At 35.5% G+C, this 19763-nt stretch overlaps 1 protein-coding gene across 1 annotated transcript in view; it reads right to left on the bottom strand.

The window, feature by feature from the left end:
• Positions 1-563: 563 nt before the first annotated feature.
• SH3GLB1 (SH3 domain containing GRB2 like, endophilin B1) overlaps positions 564-19763 on the bottom strand; it is a 34459-nt gene continuing 15259 nt past the window's right edge. Inside the window, exons 4-9 of the mRNA XM_037136529.2 lie at positions 19058-19191; positions 17533-17625; positions 6410-6499; positions 5917-6017; positions 1405-1633; positions 564-1027 (exon numbers count right to left, since the gene is read on the bottom strand). Of these exons, the coding sequence (XP_036992424.1) occupies positions 920-1027; positions 1405-1633; positions 5917-6017; positions 6410-6499; positions 17533-17625; positions 19058-19191 (755 nt within the window). The 3' untranslated portion in view covers positions 564-919. The remainder of the gene's footprint in view (positions 1028-1404; positions 1634-5916; positions 6018-6409; positions 6500-17532; positions 17626-19057; positions 19192-19763) is intronic.

The following is a 19763-nucleotide window of genomic DNA, read 5'->3' as shown; positions in this document are numbered from 1 at the left end:
AAAAATTTATTAGGAGGCTCAGAATAACCAAAGTGGGTTGTTTGTATACAATTTACTCTACGATGAATGGAGTTGCACTATTCTGTATTTTTATAAAGATCTGTTGTTCAATAAGAACAATTTCTCTTTATTGCAGTATGTTCTTAATGAGTCCAATTCTGGTCATGTACTGAATTGTGTCAACTGAATAACCTTAAAACATTGCTTAGTGAACTAAACGTGTCCCAGATGTTTTAGAATCTTTACCTGCAAATACACCACAGAAGTATGGTAATGCTTTTCAAAGACTAGTTGTTCTTAAATTTAAAAGAAATCATTCAGTAGTGTTTAATAAAATAAACAAAAACTCCCCCAAATAGCCCATCAAAACATGGTACTGAAATCATTCAATTTCTGTTGGAAAACAAGGTAAACATGGCATAATTGCATTTCTGTTCATGGACACATTCAGAAACATATTCTTCATAAAAGAGGCTTATATCTTAGATGTCTGTTCACACCAACAGTTAAAAACAAGTTTTAATTTTATTCTTTGGCTACACCTAAAAAATGAGTCATTGATATCAATTCACAATAAATTTATTTTACATAGAAGAAAAAGCTTGCCATTAATGAAAAATTCAGTAGAAAACAGTTCTGCTTTAAGTTGGGGCTCAAAAGTAGAAGCTGCTTATTAGTGAAACCTCAGTAGAAAGAGAACTTTGTAAGAAAACATTCTTGGCATGAAAGCTCTAACATAAATTCTGTAATCAAATAGTTACCATGCAAGTTTATTGGCAGAAAGCCGGTTTCTGATGGCTGGTATTCTCTTTGCAGTCTCTTAAGACATTAACATGGAAGATACTAGACCTGTTTTATTTAGAGTTAATTGTATATAAATAGGGTGTCATGATGGATAACTTTTCCACAGTCCACCTACTTAATTGAGCAGCTCTAAGTAGGTAATTGGCACCCTGCCCTTTTGATTTCCCCTTTCCCCCATCAGCCAGTCTGAATCCATCCCAGAGACACTGAACACAGTGATCACCTACAAAATAAAAATATTTCCAGTTACTATGTTAAAAAAACAAACACATAGAAAACTCATCAGATTTGTATTTAATTCAAATATTCACTATCAAAGGAGTTTCAACATTGTTAATTTTGCTGAAAGTTAAAGGATTATTTTGGAGGCAGGTTTAGAAATCTTCCAGTTATTTATCAGTTAAAAGCTTAAAATATTTGTGTTGTTCTATTTTATTAAAGAATAGTAGTTAAAATCTCATAAAATGTTATCATAAACATCTGAAGTCTATGAAGTCATTCATTATAAACTACTTCCAGTAAGTACCATGCATTTTGTTATAATACTAGAAGGTATGTCGATCTACAACACAATATTCTTCTTATACCCACATTACTCACCTCATCTGCCAGAAGTGATAATTCACTGCTGTTTGCAGCATCATAATCATACAGCACCCTGGCCTTCCTGCTGCCACTGCCCTCCTTAAGATCAATAAGGTTGGAAGGAGAGGTCATTACTAGGCCACTTGTTGAAGTCAAGGCAGAAGACCCAATCACATTTGATGAAGCAGATGGTACAGGTGCCACAGAAGTCTGATTGTTGTTACAATGATAATTGGATGGAAAACTGTTGAAAAGGAAATGGCTAATTACTTATTTCTAAGTGACCAAAGCTCCTGAATACCACCACTTGATGGCAGTATTTACTTTCTACCAACCTCCACTGTGGATAAAGACTTTTGGATGTTAATATTTTAATGACAAAGTGTGCTGTCCAGGTTACCCTTCTTGCAGTAATTTGTGACTCCTCTAAGCCTCACACATGAACTGTGAGCAAGTCCTGCTGACTCTACTTATTTTAAAATACACAAATTTGACCACTTCCACCAGTGACCACAATCACTGACTTGGGCCACAACCACCTCCTGAGTGACTAAAGCATGCCATAGGTTCCAAACAGGTCTGCCAGCTTCTACCCTGCCCTCTAAGATCTATCCTCAACATGGCAGCAAGAATGATCCTGTAGGAGGCTAAAATCAAATCATATCACTCCTGAGCTCAAAACTCTCCAAAGGATCCTCATCTCTGAGTAAAGGCCAAGTCCAAACAGTGGATTCCAAAGCCCTCTGTATCCCCGATTCATTTCTAGCTGAGCCCCCCTTGCTGTTGCTGGGACATAACAGCTATATTCCTGCTTCAGGGTTTGTGCACTTGCTGTACCCCTCTTGCAGCATCTTCTCTCAGGCGTCTGTACACTTTGTTTCCTTACAGCTTCTTCGTGTCTTGTCTGACTACCGCAAACCTCTACCCCTAACCAAGGTACTCCTCTGCTGTACAAACTCCACAGCATTTATCACCTCATAATATTACTATATAATTTACATATACACTGATTTTCTACTCCCCTCTAGCCACAAATAAAACACAGGTTCCATGAAGGCAGGGATTTGGTCTGTTTGGTTTACATTATATCCTTTATGCTTAGAACAATACATTTTTAAAAAGATTTTATTTAATTATCTTTAGAGGGGAAGGGAAAGAGAGAGGAAGAGAAATACAATGTGTGGTTGCCTTTTGTGTGTCCCCTGCTGGGAACTGGCCTACAACCCAGGCATGTGCCCTGACTGGGAATCAAACCATGGTTGTTTGGTTCCCAGGCCCACGCTCAATCCACTGAGCTACACCAGCCAGGGCTTAGAACAATACATTTTTGAAAATTAAAAGCAAATGTTTCTCTGATGAATAAAAGAGTTCTAGTGATAAAAAGAATTAAATTCTAATTCAGGTTCTACTCTAAAAAACATATTTCCCAGCATCCTTTCCTGAATGGACTCAGTCCTCAGCAGTGATTAAACATACACATTTCTGAAGGTTAAAAAGAAGAGCCTTCTCTCCCCACAAGAAGGGTTTTTAATTAATGGTAAAAACCAACACCAACTAACCACACAAAAAACCTGAAAGGCCATTTTAACCTTCTAAGAATGTTTACTGAAACAGTTAAAAAAACTAGATTTCCTAGTGTAACTTGATATGTTAAAACTCCTAATTATTAAAAAATAATATACATTTACTATTCTTTTGACTTGTGTTTGTTTTCTCCTCTGTAGAATGTGGATAATAACAAGACCTACCTCCCTGGTGTGAGGATTATTACATTATTACATATGAGATATCTAAGAAAAGCTCTTAGTAAGTGATTGCTGTTACTCACTTACTACTAACCCTAAGAGTCATTGGTATGACAACCTGGTTCTACTCTTCAGAAATAAGTGTGGATCTGGATGATTTTCAAGTTCTGCATTTGAATGTTTCTATATACTGTCTTAAAAAGCATAACCTGCAACAAATTAAAGACCTAAAATTTCTCCCACCATCACTGGTCATTACCAGGAATATAATTCTCCAAGGGCAGAAAGACAAGCTAGCCATTATTTCCTAGAATAGCACTAATTTCACTTTGTAATGTTTGAGCTTATCCTAAAGTGCAGCAATAACTAGACTTTGTTTGAATGGCTGAGTTCCAAGCATCTGTGTGTTTTTAAGCACAGAAAGCGAGTGTGAATGGTAACAGCAACACCTCTGCCACACTCCCAGGCTATTAGGACAAAGCAAAAAGGAACTACTAAAGTGTCTTGGGCTTAAAATAATTGTAATGATGTGGGGAAGAAAGTGGTATCTACTTTCAGATATTAATACCACTAATAAAACTTCAAATACAACAGAAGTGTAAATCCTTCTTTAAATACTATTAGAATAACTACTGGTATTAGGCTGCAACTCATAATTAAGATCTAAAATGAATTTTGTAAATGTGCCTGATTTTGTTCTAAGCCTAGTTTTGAAAGATTAATATGCAGAAAGGAAACCAAAGTTATAAGGGCATTTTTGCCTAATTCCTCCAAATATCTTCTCTCTCTCTCTTTTTTTAAAAGATTTTATTTAGTTAGTTATCTTTAGAGGGGAAGGAGAGAGGGAGAGAAACATCAATGTACGGTTGCCTTTTTTGGGCGTCCCCTGCTGGGAATTGGCCTGCAGGGAACTGGCCTGCAACCCAGGCGTGTGCCCTGACTGGGAATCGAACTGTGATCCTCTGGTTCGCAGGCCTGTGCTCAATCCACTGAGCTACACCAGCCAGGGCGAAACATCTTCTCTTGATATTCCTCCTTCGGATGTTATACATCATTCCCCTGCTTTCACAGTTGCTCGCTATATAAATCTTAAACTCATTACATTACTCAGTTTAAAGGGCATTCATGACATGGCCCTACTTCCCTCTTTTAGCCTCATCCCATTCTTAACTTGAATATTATGCTTCGACTAGAATAAACTACTGTTGGTTCTCTGAACTTGCCACACACTTTCCTCTGTCCCTTTTATACATGTACAGTTTTGAGCACACAGAAGCTTATTCTTGTATTATTAATTATTGTGTTATTTTTCCATATGAACAACTGTAAACCTACTTTTGCCCCACTGTGTATTCTTCCTTTGCCTGGAATATATGAGGAGGGACCCAAATAACCCTGGAATTATCTTCTGGAGGGCTGGTCCGTTGAGGTGCGCTTCCCCTGCTAGGTGAGTGTTGTAGGAACCCATTTGTTGTCAGTGTACCACCTGGTGCTGTTCTGAGAAGCTGTTTGAAGACTCAGTGCGTTTGCATATTTCATGATGGTTGATGCACGAGTGCACCGGCTCACACCTTGCTGAGCATTCAGCAGTTTTTGACCAAAAATGGTGTGACATCCATACCTCACTCCCCATATTCACCTGATCTTACCCCAAGTGATTTTTTTTTGTTTCTCTAGATAAAAGAAGTCCTCAAAAAGAAATGTTTTGCTGATGTGGAACAAGTGAAACGAAAAACCATAGAAGTACTAAAAGGTAACAAAATTGATGAGTTCAAAAACTGTTTGGAGCTGTGGAAAAAAATGTCTCCATAGGTGTATTGCATCAAATGGACAGTCCGTTGAAAGTGACTGAAGTTTAAACATGTAAGAGTAAATATACGATTTTTAATAAATAAATTCCAGGGTTTTTGGGTTCCCTTCTGGTACACCTCTGTCCCTGTGTTCATCTAGGTTACTCCTACTAAAATAATTTCATCTGTGAAACTTTGCTAGAACCACCTGAGTCAGTTAGCTGTCCCCCCTCACAGGAACCTGCACTTTCACCTTGCCACTCACCACATGGTCTGCCCACCCACGTCCTGTGTTATGAGAGCAGAGACTGTACTTGTCTTATATATCATTGTATTTCCAGTGTCAGCTTATAATATAAGGAGCAGCATGAGGGCAATAAGCAATTTTAACATTTCTTTTTGCCAAGTTTTGCTGATCTAAAATTAGTTCAATGATATTTGAACTTTAAATACTGAGTAAATATTTGGCAGGTATTTAATAAATATTTGAATGAATGAATGAGCTGTATGCTTTATACTCTATCATCTTGTGTTAATGTATATTAAGATGCTCAAAGTAGTAACATCAATGGACTTGAAGTCTTACATTATATTCTAAACCCCTTTTTAAAAAACAGTGAACAAGTGAGGAATAAGAACAAATCTATCTCTAGGGGCAGCTATGTGTTGATTTACTTTATCTTCCTTAACCAAATGCAAAGATATTCAAGAGAAAAGTGAACTTCAAACACTTTTAAAGCTTTCTTTCTGTAACACTAAAAAGGCATTCACTTAAATTACCTTTTCATACCTGTTAACATTCTTCTGTGCCAGAAGAATTCAAAATGTTTTTGTAACCTCAGAAGTCTGACACTTTCTTTCTTTTTAAAAATCTGATTTTAAGCAAGCTAATAAAACCTTTAATTTTCCTAATCTTCACTTGTATTATTAGTTTATGTGCAAAAATATGAATTTCTTTTATCAGAATTTCATGTGTGAAAGGAGATTACCACCTTCCCAGTTGTTTCTGGAGGTCCAGCATATATTGGTAACACTGTGCATAGTAAGTCATCTGGGCTTCCACAAAGTCATTCAGACAGCGGAGGTGATGGGCCTGTGGAGGGAAGATAGTCACTTTTCAGCTTTATAATCTATTTCAAGTGGTAAATCATAAGGGGAAACAGAATGCAACACTACACTCAAGGAGAATCACTATTATTTAGCAATTTACTACTAGACTTACTAAGATCAACCTTGGTCAACAGTGTAATAACAAAATGTTTAGAAAACAAAAACCAACAATTGGTTGATTATATAAGGTGAGAGAACTAGGTGATGAGGTATAAGCAAAAATTAAAAATATTTCTTCATATATCATAAAAAGTGTCACAGTTTAAATTTCTCTGATAAACGATTAAAAAGGAAACTCAGGCTTTCTTCCCCCAGATGCCTTAGGACTGTCAAAGCCTTTTGCTCCAAACGAACTCCCAACAAAGGAACACTCACGTGCGTGCTGCTGATTCCCTCGAGCAGAAGCCTGGTGATCTCTGCCTGACGGTCAAATTCACTCTGAGTGATTCTTAACTCCTGTTCAGACTTAAATTGGAACACAGTTTTAGAACCCCAATTAGAGGATTTAGTCCATTTTACATATATTTGCGAAGACTGTTAAAAAAATCCCCCAAACAAATCCCAAATGATACTCTGGTAATTCCCTGACTGTGCTTTGTATCTAAACTGGCCCCTGGTTTCTAGACCTAAGTTTTTCTATATTACTCAACCTAGAGAGAACTGATTCCTTACCAGAACTTGACTCAAAAGACTCTATTAATGTCAAAGCTTAAAGCTATACACATAAAAGCCTGGAAAAACTGTGGGACATTCAACGTATTTCCAAAAGTTCTCAATTATTACTATAGTTACTTTACTCTGAAGTTAATGATAGCCTTTAATCTCAAAGAACTGCTTCAGACTGAAATTACTTTTTGTGTTTAGTTGCCAAACACACATTTGTTTCTAGAAATACAGTTTTTAGGTTCCTTCAAAGCATTCTCTTTTCTACATAAATGTGTGGGTTTTTTTAGTTTTTTGCCAGACTGTGCATAAAATATGTTTTAAGCAGAAATATTTTCCATAAGATACCCTAGGCGCCAAATTGCAGGTGACCTTTAATCAGTGGTGTGCTGAAGTAAACTGGCTTTCTAGGAAAAAGAGGCACCACTGTGCTGGTTTTCATGGTAAAATACTCCTACTAGGTGAAGTCCCTGAACACCTGGAAAGAGCTGTGTGTGTCACAGTACACCACTACTAGCTTCAACCACTAGTAAAGGTTAGTGCCGGGACAAAACAGTTCACTAAAAAATCAACATGATGTAAAGACAGTAAATACTTGGCAAAAACCATCTTCTCAGACCTTTACCAAAAGTTGGTTGGTAACAAGTAAGGAGGTCACTCAAAATAGCTAGCTCTCTCTCCTTGGGAATCATCATTGCTAATGTCATTTTCTACTTCCCCAGAAAAAATAGTGTCCTACTCCCAACCAAATAATTATAATATTTAAGTATAAAAACAAGGACTGAACTTTTTCCTTCACACCCCATCTCCCTTTCCTTCACCCTTGGTGATAATAATTAATTTAGTGAACCAGTCAACAGAAAATAGCAGCAAATAAGATAATCAGTTGCTATAATTACTCATTTCATTGGCAACACACCTGGCAGAGGGGACTAAGAATTGACTACTAGATTGGATTTATAAACTTAAATTACTCAATAAGTGTTAAACTTAAATTTACTTGACTGAAACCAGAATGAATACATGATGCTTTGATAACTGGGCTAAAGTAAGCTTCTATCTGGAAGCTAGTCAGAAGTGGAAAAAAGTTCCACAAGAAAAAAATCAATGTTTTTCCTAAGGAAATGTTAAGGAAAATCAACCACTTGGTGTTACATTTGTAGTATTTACTGTTCTGCTTGCTTGGATGCAAAAAAGTTTTAACAGAAGTAACCATAACAAACCCACCCACAGGAAGTAAATGAGGCAAATTCTATGTAGATCTTTGATTGTGCAAGTACAACTTGATTTTAATAGCCTTTAATAGTAAGGGCAAAAAAGCTTACTAAATGGCAATATTTCTGTGTGAGGTATAAGCAAGGATTCTGGGTAGCAGGTTAAAAGTAACCCAGGAGAGCTTGAGTCTGAGGTGGAAATAATGTTTTAAAGCCAAAACACTAAACAGAAAATGAACATAAAAAGACAAGAGATCAGTCTTTCATGTTTGAGCAAAATTTAATTATTTAATTGTGAAGAAAGGCACTATGTTACAAAACCTAACAAGTCACTCTTCAGTAGTATCTAGACTTTATATTTAGAAAAGGTAAATGACAGCAAGGCAAAGACTCCCATTTCTTTTTTAAACAAGTTTCAGTGTATGATTCTGGCAGCTGCAAACAGGAAGGTTCCAAATCATTTCTACTTGGACACATAATTCGTCATAAATAATTTAATCTGAGAGGCTGAGGTTAACTGAAATCGGGTTTGGTGTAATCAATTTACCTAGGAAGAGAATGATCCACATTATACAGGTAAAAAGGGTTAAAAGAAAGACAATAAATTTAAAGGGTTTTTATTCTGTCCGCCAGATCTCATTCCCTATCTTAAATTCTACAATTTAGATGTAGAGTTCTAGGGAAAAGACGTAATGCTTTGAATTACTGCTACAGGGCTTACTGATGTAGAGAATATGATACTATAACTTGGATTTAAAAAGCAAGAAGAGTTCTTTTAAGAGGCAAATTGGAAAAAGGGCAAGAATTTGTTGGTCTCTGGTATCAGCTAGAAATTTAGGTCATACACTTGCAGCGACAAACTTGGTCAGTGTTACTTTTTTTCTATGGGTTTTAAGTCTTGAAATATTCCAGAAATATACATTTTAAATATTAAACATTTAAAAATTATAACAAAACTGAGATTTATAAGAGAAAACTGCCCAAATTAATTTTGATATATTTTTAAGTTCCTCTCATACTTACATATGTAAGTAATATAAGTATGTGCTTTATGAATTTCTTCCCATTACATCAAATATTTCCCAAACTTGTGGAGAATGCAGAATCAGATCAGAATTTCTTGGAATACCTGCATGCTAACCAAAGTGGAAGAGACCCTGGTTTTCCTGTTAACCTGCTTTCTTATCTATGTTACTACTGTGCCATCTTTTCATGCTAGATGTTCAGTAAGAAATCAGAGGCCAGGGTGAAACTATAACTAAATTGATGAATGGATTCTATGAAGGGGGATGAGAGTGTAAGTTAAGAATTTCACATTGGATTTTCAAGTCATAGAATCAACAGTTTCATAACCTATGTATGCACAGAACAGACTGTATAGTCAGTGATCCTACAAAGTGAAGAAAATAGAAAATTAAAGTGTATAAAACTATTAAAAGTCAGGAACCACAATTACCACCTGCCCTCAATCCCCAGTATGTCTTCATCTGAGGCCAGATTTTGGTAGGCCTGAGCATAAAAAGAAATGAAAAATGCTTCAGAAGACTTCCAATGGCATTTGAAAAAAATGTACACTAAAGTCATACTTTATTTATTAAATTCTTGCTTAGTTACTTGATTTCCCAGCCCGAAAAGATTAGAAATGGTAACACAGGCTAGCAGCAGTCATATGGACAGCTTCTGAAAGTGACCATTTGAGAGCAGTGTACTTCCAGTCAAGATGGTGACAGAGGTAAACACAGCTTGCCTCTTCACACAACCACATCAAAATTACAACTAAAATATAGAACCACCATCACTCAGAACCATCAGAAATTGAGTTAATGAAAGTCTGACAAGTACAGAATTAAAGAAACCACATTCATCCTGACAGGTAAGAGGGTTGAAGATGTGGTACAGGCCGGTCCCACATTCACCTGTGGTGGATAAATACTTGGGAGGGACATCTTGGGAGCGAGGAATCCCAGCCCACACAGGCCCCCCAGCCCAGGATTCCAGTGCCAAAAAGGGAGGCTCCCATAACTTCTGGCTGCAAACACCAGTGAAGACTGAGTTGGTGCAAGAAAATTCTAGAGTCCCAAGCAGTTCCCTTTAAACAACCCACACATGGACTCACTCAGACTTGCTCCCCCTGAGCTCCAGCCCTGGGGCAGCAGCTTGAAAGGCACCAGTGGCATAGAGGGAGGAACCGAAATATCTGGCATCAAGGTATGAGCTAGGGGGACAGCTTTCTCCCAGATAGAAAGGTGGGCAGAGGCCATTGTCCCACTCCTGAGCCCTATCCCCTGACAGCCACAGAGCCAGAAGGCAGGTGCCATGCATCAACCTGGCTAACACTGTGTGCCCAACCCTGGTGATCCCCTGAAACTCTGTCCCACCCAACTTATGGGCCCACCCAAACTGTTAACTGTGACTTTTCCATATGAATCGCTGGTCTTTGTTCATGCTTCACAACTTTCTAAACCTATCAAACAAGCAACAGACAGCCTTAGTAAGCCCTCAGCCCCTGCACCTCTTGCTAAGTGGCTCCAGGCTTGGCACTAGCAGCAACCAGCCCAGATTCACAGCTTATCTTTGCCTAGGAATCTCCAAGCCCAGCACAAATAGCAGCCATCTCAGATTGCTTTATAGGTCAGGCAAGGTGGCCCTGGGCAAAACACAGGTAAGGGACTGACCTTGGCCTGCACCAGCTGGGAAATCCCAGGGCCTGCAAACGCACTGGAGCACCTAGTAGCTACAGACCACATTGGAGCACCACCCTGACCTTGCACAGCTGATCCTCCATGGAGGACAAGGTTGGTGGTCAGCAGTCACAGCCAGTCCTTGCAGCTGACTGACCTGAGTAAATTCCTCCCACTGACCTGCCAACAGCCATCAAGGCTCAACTATAAGAGCAAGATACACTCAGCCCATACAAAGGGTACACCTTGAGTACCCAGCTTGGGTGATAGGGGAAGCTGTGCCACTGGACCCTGTAGGACACCTACTACATTAGGCCACACTACCAAGATATGGAGTAAAAGCAGCTCTACCTAATACATAGAAACAAACACAGGGAGGCTGCCAAAATGAGGAAACAAAGAAACATGGCCCAAGTGAAAGAACAGGTCAAAACTTCAGAGAAAGGGCTAAACAAAGTAGAGATAAGCAATCTATCAGATGCAGAGTTCAAAACACTTGTTATAAGGATGCTCAAGGAACTTAGTGAGGACCTCAACAGCATAAAAAAGATACAGTCAGAAATGAAGGATACATAATTGAAATAAAGAACAATTTACATGGAAACAACAGTAGAGTGGATGGAGCTGAGAACCAAATCAATTATTCGAAACAGGGAAGCAAAAAACACCAATCAGAACAGCAAGAAGAAAAAAAGAATAAAAAAAAAATAAAGATAGTGTAAGTAGCCTCTGGGACAACTTCAAGCATTTGAACATTTACATCATAGGTGTATCAGAAGGAGAAACAGCAAGACACTGGAACCCTATTTGAAAAAATAATGAAAGAAAACTCCCCCAATTTGATGAAGAAAATAGACATGCAAATCTAGGAAGCACAGAGTCCCAAAGAAGATGGATGCAAAAAGGCCCACTCCAAGACACATCATAATCAAAATACCAAAGGTTAAACATAAAAGAGAATCTTAAAAGCATCAAGAAACTAGCAGTTAGTTACCTACAAGGGAGTTCCCATAAGACTGTCAGCTAGTTTCTCAAAAGTCATGAAAAGCAGGGACCTACAGACAAGATTGCTCTACCCAGCAAAGCTATCATTTAGAATCAAAGGGCAGATAAAGAGCTTCTTAGACAAGAAAAAATTAATAGGAGTTCATCATCACCAAACCATTATTATATGACATGTTAAAAGGACTTATTCAAAAAAAGGAACAAAACTATGAACAATAAAATGGCAATCTGTCAACAGCTGAATTGAAAAAAACAAACTAGGCAAATGAGGAATAGAGATGGAATCATGGATACGGAGAGCATTTTGATGGTTGCAAGATGGGAGCAGGGAGGTGAGGGGATTAAGAAGTACTAATAGGAAGTTACAGAATAGCCTTGGAGATATTCAGTACAGTATAGGAAATGGAGTAGCCAAAGGACTTATATGTTTAACCTGTGGACATGGGTAATGGTGTGGGGATTGCCTGAGGGAGTGGGGTGTGCTGTGTGGAGGGGGGCAAAAGAGAAAAAAATGAAGACTTCTGTATTAGCATAATCCATAAAGTATAATTTAAAAAACTTGAAGTGACAATACGACACTAAAGGAGAAGATAACATACTTCAAAACCAAAGATCCAATTTTTACATTTAATGGATATTCACAATGAAGACCCTAACTTTAAGTAAAATTAAATATGTTATGCTGTATTTAATAAAACAGTAAAATACTTTTTTACAAATGTTTTCAAGTAAAATGCCAGAAAAATTAGCTTTGGTGCTAGGAGAACAAGCTTTAGTTACCTAGATAACTCATTTCTGTGACATATGACATTCAATTCTGAAGACAGACAACAAGGTGTTAACTATAGTATACATAATTGCCATACAAATAAACCACATATTTAAACTGTCTTCTGCCAAGGCACTGTGAAGCTTACCACTTAATATAACAGGTAGCTGTAGTATGTGCAAACAGTATCTCTGCAGCATTGTTCTATTGCTCTGTGGACCTGAGTGTTCCATAATCATTTTCAGATTTTGTAAGATACAGTAACAAAGATTGTGACTGGCCCCATGGTCACCAACCAATATTTTCTAAATAAATGACAGTTAAGTTTTTGTTTCATAATTCTGTAGTTTAATAATTTACTTACTTTTGTCACTTCCTCTGCCCAAATCTAGCCAGCATTGAAAATTAGAGAGAATATACAGCATGAAAGAAAGTTGGAATTTAACATTTTCTACAACTTAGAATGGAGAAATGTTAATTTTTTAATTCAAGTGGTATACTCCTTTTCCAGAATATTAGCAGATTAAATACAGTAACTAAATTAGCACAACTTAATATATTGTGAAAGTATACACATAAATATTATGAATTTTTGAATCTTGTACTAATTCCTTAAGTTGGTAAGAATATCAGTTTTTTAAAATGGGGAATACTTAATCCCTACTAGTTGTAGTTTTCTTGTCTATAAAATGAGAAGTTTAAACCATAAGATTTGTAACTCCTTATTTAGGTTTAAAATTTTAGAACTTTAGAATATTAAAATAAAGCAAGGCTAAATGGACACTGAACACTGACAAAGCCACTGGGGTAGGGGATGGGGACAATAAACTAGAGATATAATAAATTTAAAATTATCAGACTATAAATTGATGATATCAGCAATAAAACAGATGCCTAAGAAATGAAACAGTCTTGCTAATTGTTTAGGATATTTTTACAAAAGAAAACCTATGATTTATATAATAAATTACCAATGATTGGAAGAAACAGCCCTACACTTTTGATTTAACCTACAGATAGGATGATGGAAATAAATGAATGCGTTCTCTTGCTATCTAAGGAAGGCCCTCATTTAGCCAGGGCTTCACAGATTCTCCCCCACAAGCCCCACCACTTTTAGTTTAATGCTAATATTAGGCTTAAACGCAGTCAGTTACCGGCCAATTTATTATGAACTACACTGCAGTTTCCAAGACTCTTCTATGGATGTACTGTATCTAGGAGTATAATACCAAATACTCATAAATCTTTATTGGCTAACCAACATTTATAAGATTTGGGCAATGTTCAAATTTTTCACATTTCTATTTTGTTAAAAAAATTAAAAGTTTGTAATACTCTAAAAGTTCCTCAAATCAAGCCTAATTTATACACTAGATACCATATAACAGTTCTCACTCTCAGTTCTTCCCCAAGTTATCACTATTCTGCAACTTCCTTAAATGAACTGGCACTCTATAGGGAATGGGGATGGCCACTACAGAAATACCCAATCTACTGGGGTTTGTCTTGGCCTAGAATTGAAAGAGAAATTAATTCCATGTTGACTCTGAGCAAAACTTAAAGGAACATCAAAGACAACAAAAAAACAAATAAATCTGTGTATCTTATACCTTTCTCAAAGTGAAGCGTAATTTTGTTAATTTTCTTTGCCAAAGTGAACATACAAAGTGCCAGCTAAATTAACATCTTTTATTGTGTATAAAAGGTATGATAAATTTATGTGAAAACTCAGATTCTAAAATCTGAATTTGGCATAGCTGAATCTGTCAGTTATGCGAATTTCAGAAAACACATGCTTTCTTTTCTTTTAGTTCCAATATACTTCAGCTGGTATATCCTATATGTTTTGTTAAACTAATGAATGCATGGCTGTGAATATTTTAAACCTTTACATGCAAATAGCAAGAGAAGGCACTTTATTGAAGACATAGAAAACACAGTAGGCCAACAAACCTTTAGCCATTTTACATGCAGGAAGTTGAGCATGTAAGAGAAATTTACCATAATGTTATCTCCTTCAAGGCGAGCTGAGTTTAGTTGCTTAAATACATAGGTAAGAGACAAAGAACACATTATAGCAATGAACACAGTGAAACAAGTTATTTCTGCACAATCAAGAACACACAAACAGGTATTAAAAGAGCTGATAAAATTATTTTCTACGTAAAAAAACTACATTGTCCTATGGAATTTCATATAGTGGTTCCTATTCGATGTTGCTAAAAGATTCAAATTACAAAGATCAAACACATGGTTTGCTAGCTTGACTTTAAATTAGAATCACTTAGGGATACTGATCACTTTAAAAATTGCTACCACTATCTATTATTTTTATTAAATTTTCAACTATGAAAGCCCTTATGCCTACCTAGTTTTCCTATTCAAAGATCATTTCTATTTTATGAATGGATGATGCCTTCAACTAAGTTCTTTTAATCAGCCTCAGCCAGATCTTGGCATACCCTGAAGAAATACGAAAGGCATGTCAACCCTCTCATATTTTTAGTAAACTTCAAATTATAATATTTATGCCTGGAAGATTAAAAGTATATGATGGTACTGTAAATTTATTCATTTTACAGATTAAAGATTTAAAGTGCTATGGAAATGCTGAAGTGAGCAGAGAGACATATTAGCTATATTATGTTACCTGAAGACATATTTCCCATCATGTTTGCATACACAAAAGTAACAGAGGTCTAAACCTCTAAAATGTTAAGTTTTGAAATCAGATTTTTCTCTACTATTAACAAAACTCTAAAAATAATTTTAAAAAGATTTTAGTTATTTATTTTTAGAGAAGTGAAGGGAGGGAGCAAGAGAGGGAAAGAAACATCAATGTGTGGTTGCCTTTCACAGGCCCCCAACTGGGGACCTGGCCCACAACTCAGGCGTGTGCCCTGACTGAGAATTGAACCAGCAATGATTTGGTTCACAGGCCAGCACTGAATCCACTGAGCCACACTAGCCAGGGCTAAAAAAAGGTTAGAGTAACTGCTTCAGCTGCCAACTAGAAACCAGGAAATGTGTCAAAGAAAAAAAAAAACCCCTAAATCCCCAAACTTCTAGCAGTTTCTATTTTTTGTACTCTCTTAAAAAAAACTCCAAAAGAAACAAACAAAAAGAGAAAAACACCCCACAAAATAAAGACATGCTTCAAGTTTTTATGCAGTAATGAACTAAAAGAAATTTTCCTTTTCAAAGTATGTCAGACTTGCTACTATAAAGTCTGAAAAAATAAGTTGGTTATCTAGGGGGAAAGAACACAACTACAATCAGGAAGTATACATTTTTGTCTAGACTAATATTTTAAACAGTTGGTTACAGTTAAATTTTGTTTTTTGCAATACATACATTCTAGAAAAGCTGTGTATAAATGCAATTGTTGAATAAAATCATCTGTATAATCTTTCAGTTTTATTTTAAATGTAAGTTCTCATAGAAAAAACTGTCCTCAACAATACACAGGACAGAAAAACTGACAAGATCTTCTTTGGATATATCAAAAGGTAACATCTCTCAAATTTGTCTACTATTATTTTTAGTTCTTATATATTTTAATAGCAGTGGTAAAACAATTTAGAGTAATCAAAGGACCTTACATACTGTTAAATCTATGAGCTTCCTGGCACATTTCCAGGTAAAAAAGTAAACAATCGTTATCCTACAATAGCACTTGTTAAAGAAAGTTTTGTACTGATACTTGATAGCAGTATTCTTATTCTACAATCATCACTGGAGACATGCAGGCATTTTGAATAAAGAGATTCTGTTTTAGTTCAAACATTTATTTCCAAATGACCTTCATTTTTTCTGATTAGAAAATCAGTATCTTAAAAACCACTTTATATTTTACTATATAAATTTATTATTAGAAATTAGAAATGAATATCCTGAGTCTCTTGCTAACCACAGTGTTCATTTTTAAATTTCTGATTCTACAAAAAGCCTGCTTATGGAAGTTAAGACTGTTTTTGATGATGATGTCAGGATAACTATGAGAAGAAAGTGCATTTGAAATTTATGTCCTGTCAAAGATACCTCTTCTCCTGCAATAATTATTACAGGATCTCCAAAAAGGGAACCACATATAAGGAAATATTTTGCTCATATAAAAGGTAATGACTGGGGTAATCTCATAAGACATCACTGTCCAAAACCAAGTTATCATTTTAAATTTTATTCAAAACCAAGTCTCAACCTTTTCTTTCCCCAAACAAGAGAGCCACGGCAGACTTACCAGCACTGTGCTGATACGCTCCTTAAGGCAATGAATGATCCTTAATGGTGGAAATGGTAATGAGTTTGGAAGAGAGGGCAGTGGGGATATCAGGCTCTTAACATATCCCTTAGCTCAAATTAAGAATGAACTTACTAGCTAATAAATTCAGACTTGTTTATATTGCATTATCTTAAAAGTGTTCTAATTTATATCTGACTAATCTCTTCAAACTTTGGAATAAAGATTTAAATAGTTTGAGTGTTAGGTTAAATAAGAAGCTTATAAATAAAACCTTGAAGAAAGTTTTATACATATATAATCACTGAATTACTATCTTTAATATATACTCATTTAATTTTATCCGAGGTTATTTTTATGAAAAATATACCAGAACTTATTCACCCAAATAAGTCTCCTCCTCTCCAAAATAGCCACTTGTAAGTTCGTGATGCCACTGTCTGAATGTTGTTTGAACTATTCTTGGTGTCAACTCCTTTAGATCGGTTTGAGTCACATGTGGAAAGGAAGTCACAAATATATTTTTTAAGGCACACACTAGCCTTCTCAAACTTGATTCATCCTCATCTTAATTACTATTTGTTTTTCTATTTTAAACATAATAAATCTATCTCCAGAAAAACTATTTGCCATCAGTGGTGACTCAGGATATTTATAACATGACACATCTTGAGGAGCTCACACTTTGTTTGTTTAGCCACAGGGGTCTCACTGAAATAAGAATATTGCCTTCTGATGACTACTTTGCACTAATTTGGATGTACTGAGTTCAGGTAGGTCTGTTTAAAAACACAAAAACAACACTCTGAAGTCATATTCTAGTCTTAATGACGTATTATAGCTTGCATGGTATGTAAGATATTCTTCAAGTTTGAAAGTTATTAACCTAAATTTTTTATTTTTAATTAAAAAACACTACTTACTGAAGCTCTGGTTTCTGCAGCTTTTGCCTTTTTTAGTCTGGTTTTTGCAGCATCCAAATCCAGTCTCTTATTTTGTAATAGTTTCCTTTCTTTCTGTAAGTTTAGGAAAGAAAAAGATAAAGCTAATGATGTTGAAATCCACTAAAAGCATACACCTTTAAAGTATTATGTTTCATTAAAGATATGAATCGTCTGATAAATTAAGATCTATAATTACAAAACTGGCCTAAATTGACCATTTTGAATATCTGACTCCCTTTTCTTACTGTTTTCAATTTTAAACTGATAGAGACATATAGATATCTGGAAAAGGTGATGATAGAAACAAAGAAATATTAACTTTAACATTTTGGAATTTTGCTCCACAGGGAACATTTAGCAATATTTTACTGGTTATCACAACTGGCAGAGGGATATTACTAGCATCCACTGGGTAGAAGCCAGGGATGCTGCTGAACATCCCACAGTGCAGTACAGTTACCGTAACAAAGAATTATTTGGCTACAAATATCAGTAGTGCATGGGCTGCAAAACTTCAAACTGCTACAGTTTATCTAGAAAGTGCCTATGATGAAGAAAGTGTGGGTCTAGGGTAAAGACTCTTGATACCCTATATGATCATATGTGCTTATATGATCACAAAAGCAACTCTGTTACTTCTAAATGAAATTTTAAGTGTATAGGTAAATAATGAATAAATATTTGTATGGTGTCTTAGAATTCCTCATGGGAATGTCAAGCTTCTATAAAATAGATAAGATCCTAAGAATGTACTGTTTTATTAATTCTTAGATTTCATATATCAAATATCATCCCACTGACAATCTAATATCTTTTTTAAATCATATTTCAATCTGGTGACTTTTCCTTTGTCTCAGTCCAAATACTTTTACCTAGAGACAAATTCATTGCAAACATATTTCTATAATATTTTGTAATAAGAAATCTGCCAAGTTTGACCTAGTATTTAAAACAGTCTTGCAATAGTACTCACTTTGGCAGCACATATACTAAAATGGCCTTGCAATAATCTCAACAACAACAACAACAAAAGACAAACCCAAACAAGCCCCACCTAAATCTCCATTCTCCATCACTTAAAAAACAAATTAAACTGAAAAGTAATAGACAGAAAGTCTAGTAGCCAGAAATATAGCTTCTAATAACTAGGTTCCTGGCTCCCAGTTTAAATGAATAGTTACGTGGTTATACTACAATGATATTTTGTGCCATACTTTTACAATCATTCCAGAAACCTCACTCTGCAGATTTTAGTGCTGGCAATAAACAAGAATGGATGTAAGGATATTTCAGTAACACTAGGGGGACACAAAAAAGGAGTCCATATCATCAATAGTCCTTTATTCTTTTGGTTTTATGTTCTGCTTAATATATAACTAGCTAGCTTATTTAAATTTTCTAATCTGTGTCATCTACACAGTCATGAAGATGGCAAATTATTCATTAAAAACTATAAGTATATATCTAAATTTTTTACTAAAAATGGAAACACTTTTCAACTCACAGCGATTGTTTTGTAATCTCCTTCTATAAAGTTTCTTAAAGGAGTGAGAAAATTTAAAGCTGATGTTTGAATCAGCTCTCTGTCTGCTGTTCCAATTCGTTTTTGTGTTTCTCCACATTTAATAAGAGCATTACCTACAAAGGAAAAAAAGTTTTTTTACCATTGTCTGGTGATGTCAGAAAACAGAATCATGTTAAGATAAATCAGCAATTTGATCTGCTTTATAGTTGTCACTTGTTTACTTAAGTAAAAGTCAAATACAATTAACTGTACTTATGGCAGTTTTATTTTAAAAGTGAATTTAAGATTACAAATATTGACATAAAAATTATAAATCTACATTCCTTATCATAGTTAACTGCACTAATTCTACTAGTGGGACAAAAGAGGATGGATATACTAAAAAGTATGTATGGTCACAGCTCAGATAGTATGATACATTTATAGAAGTATAATGCTTAAAATTTTGTAAGTAGATTAAGTGAAAATTTGACTTGTTTCAACATTTATGCACTAATCTCAAGTATCTATATGTAACAGTATATGTTTGTATTTTAGATTAAAGAAAAATCATGTTTTGAAAGAACAGTACTGTGGAAGTACAGTACAGAGTGAAAGAAAAGGGAAACATAAAACCAAGATTCTACTCCCGGTTCTCTCCCTAATACACTTTAGTTTTATGGACCTGAATTCCTTCATGTTAGGA

This window comes from Artibeus jamaicensis, unplaced genomic scaffold (assembly GCF_021234435.1).
Source record: "Artibeus jamaicensis isolate MK-2021 breed Jamaican fruit bat unplaced genomic scaffold, CSHL_Jam_final scaffold_1019, whole genome shotgun sequence".
In the NCBI taxonomy this organism is placed as follows: domain Eukaryota; kingdom Metazoa; phylum Chordata; class Mammalia; order Chiroptera; family Phyllostomidae; genus Artibeus; species Artibeus jamaicensis.
The sequence above is the reverse complement of the archived record's forward strand: the minus strand, read 5'-3'. Positions and strand labels throughout refer to the sequence as shown.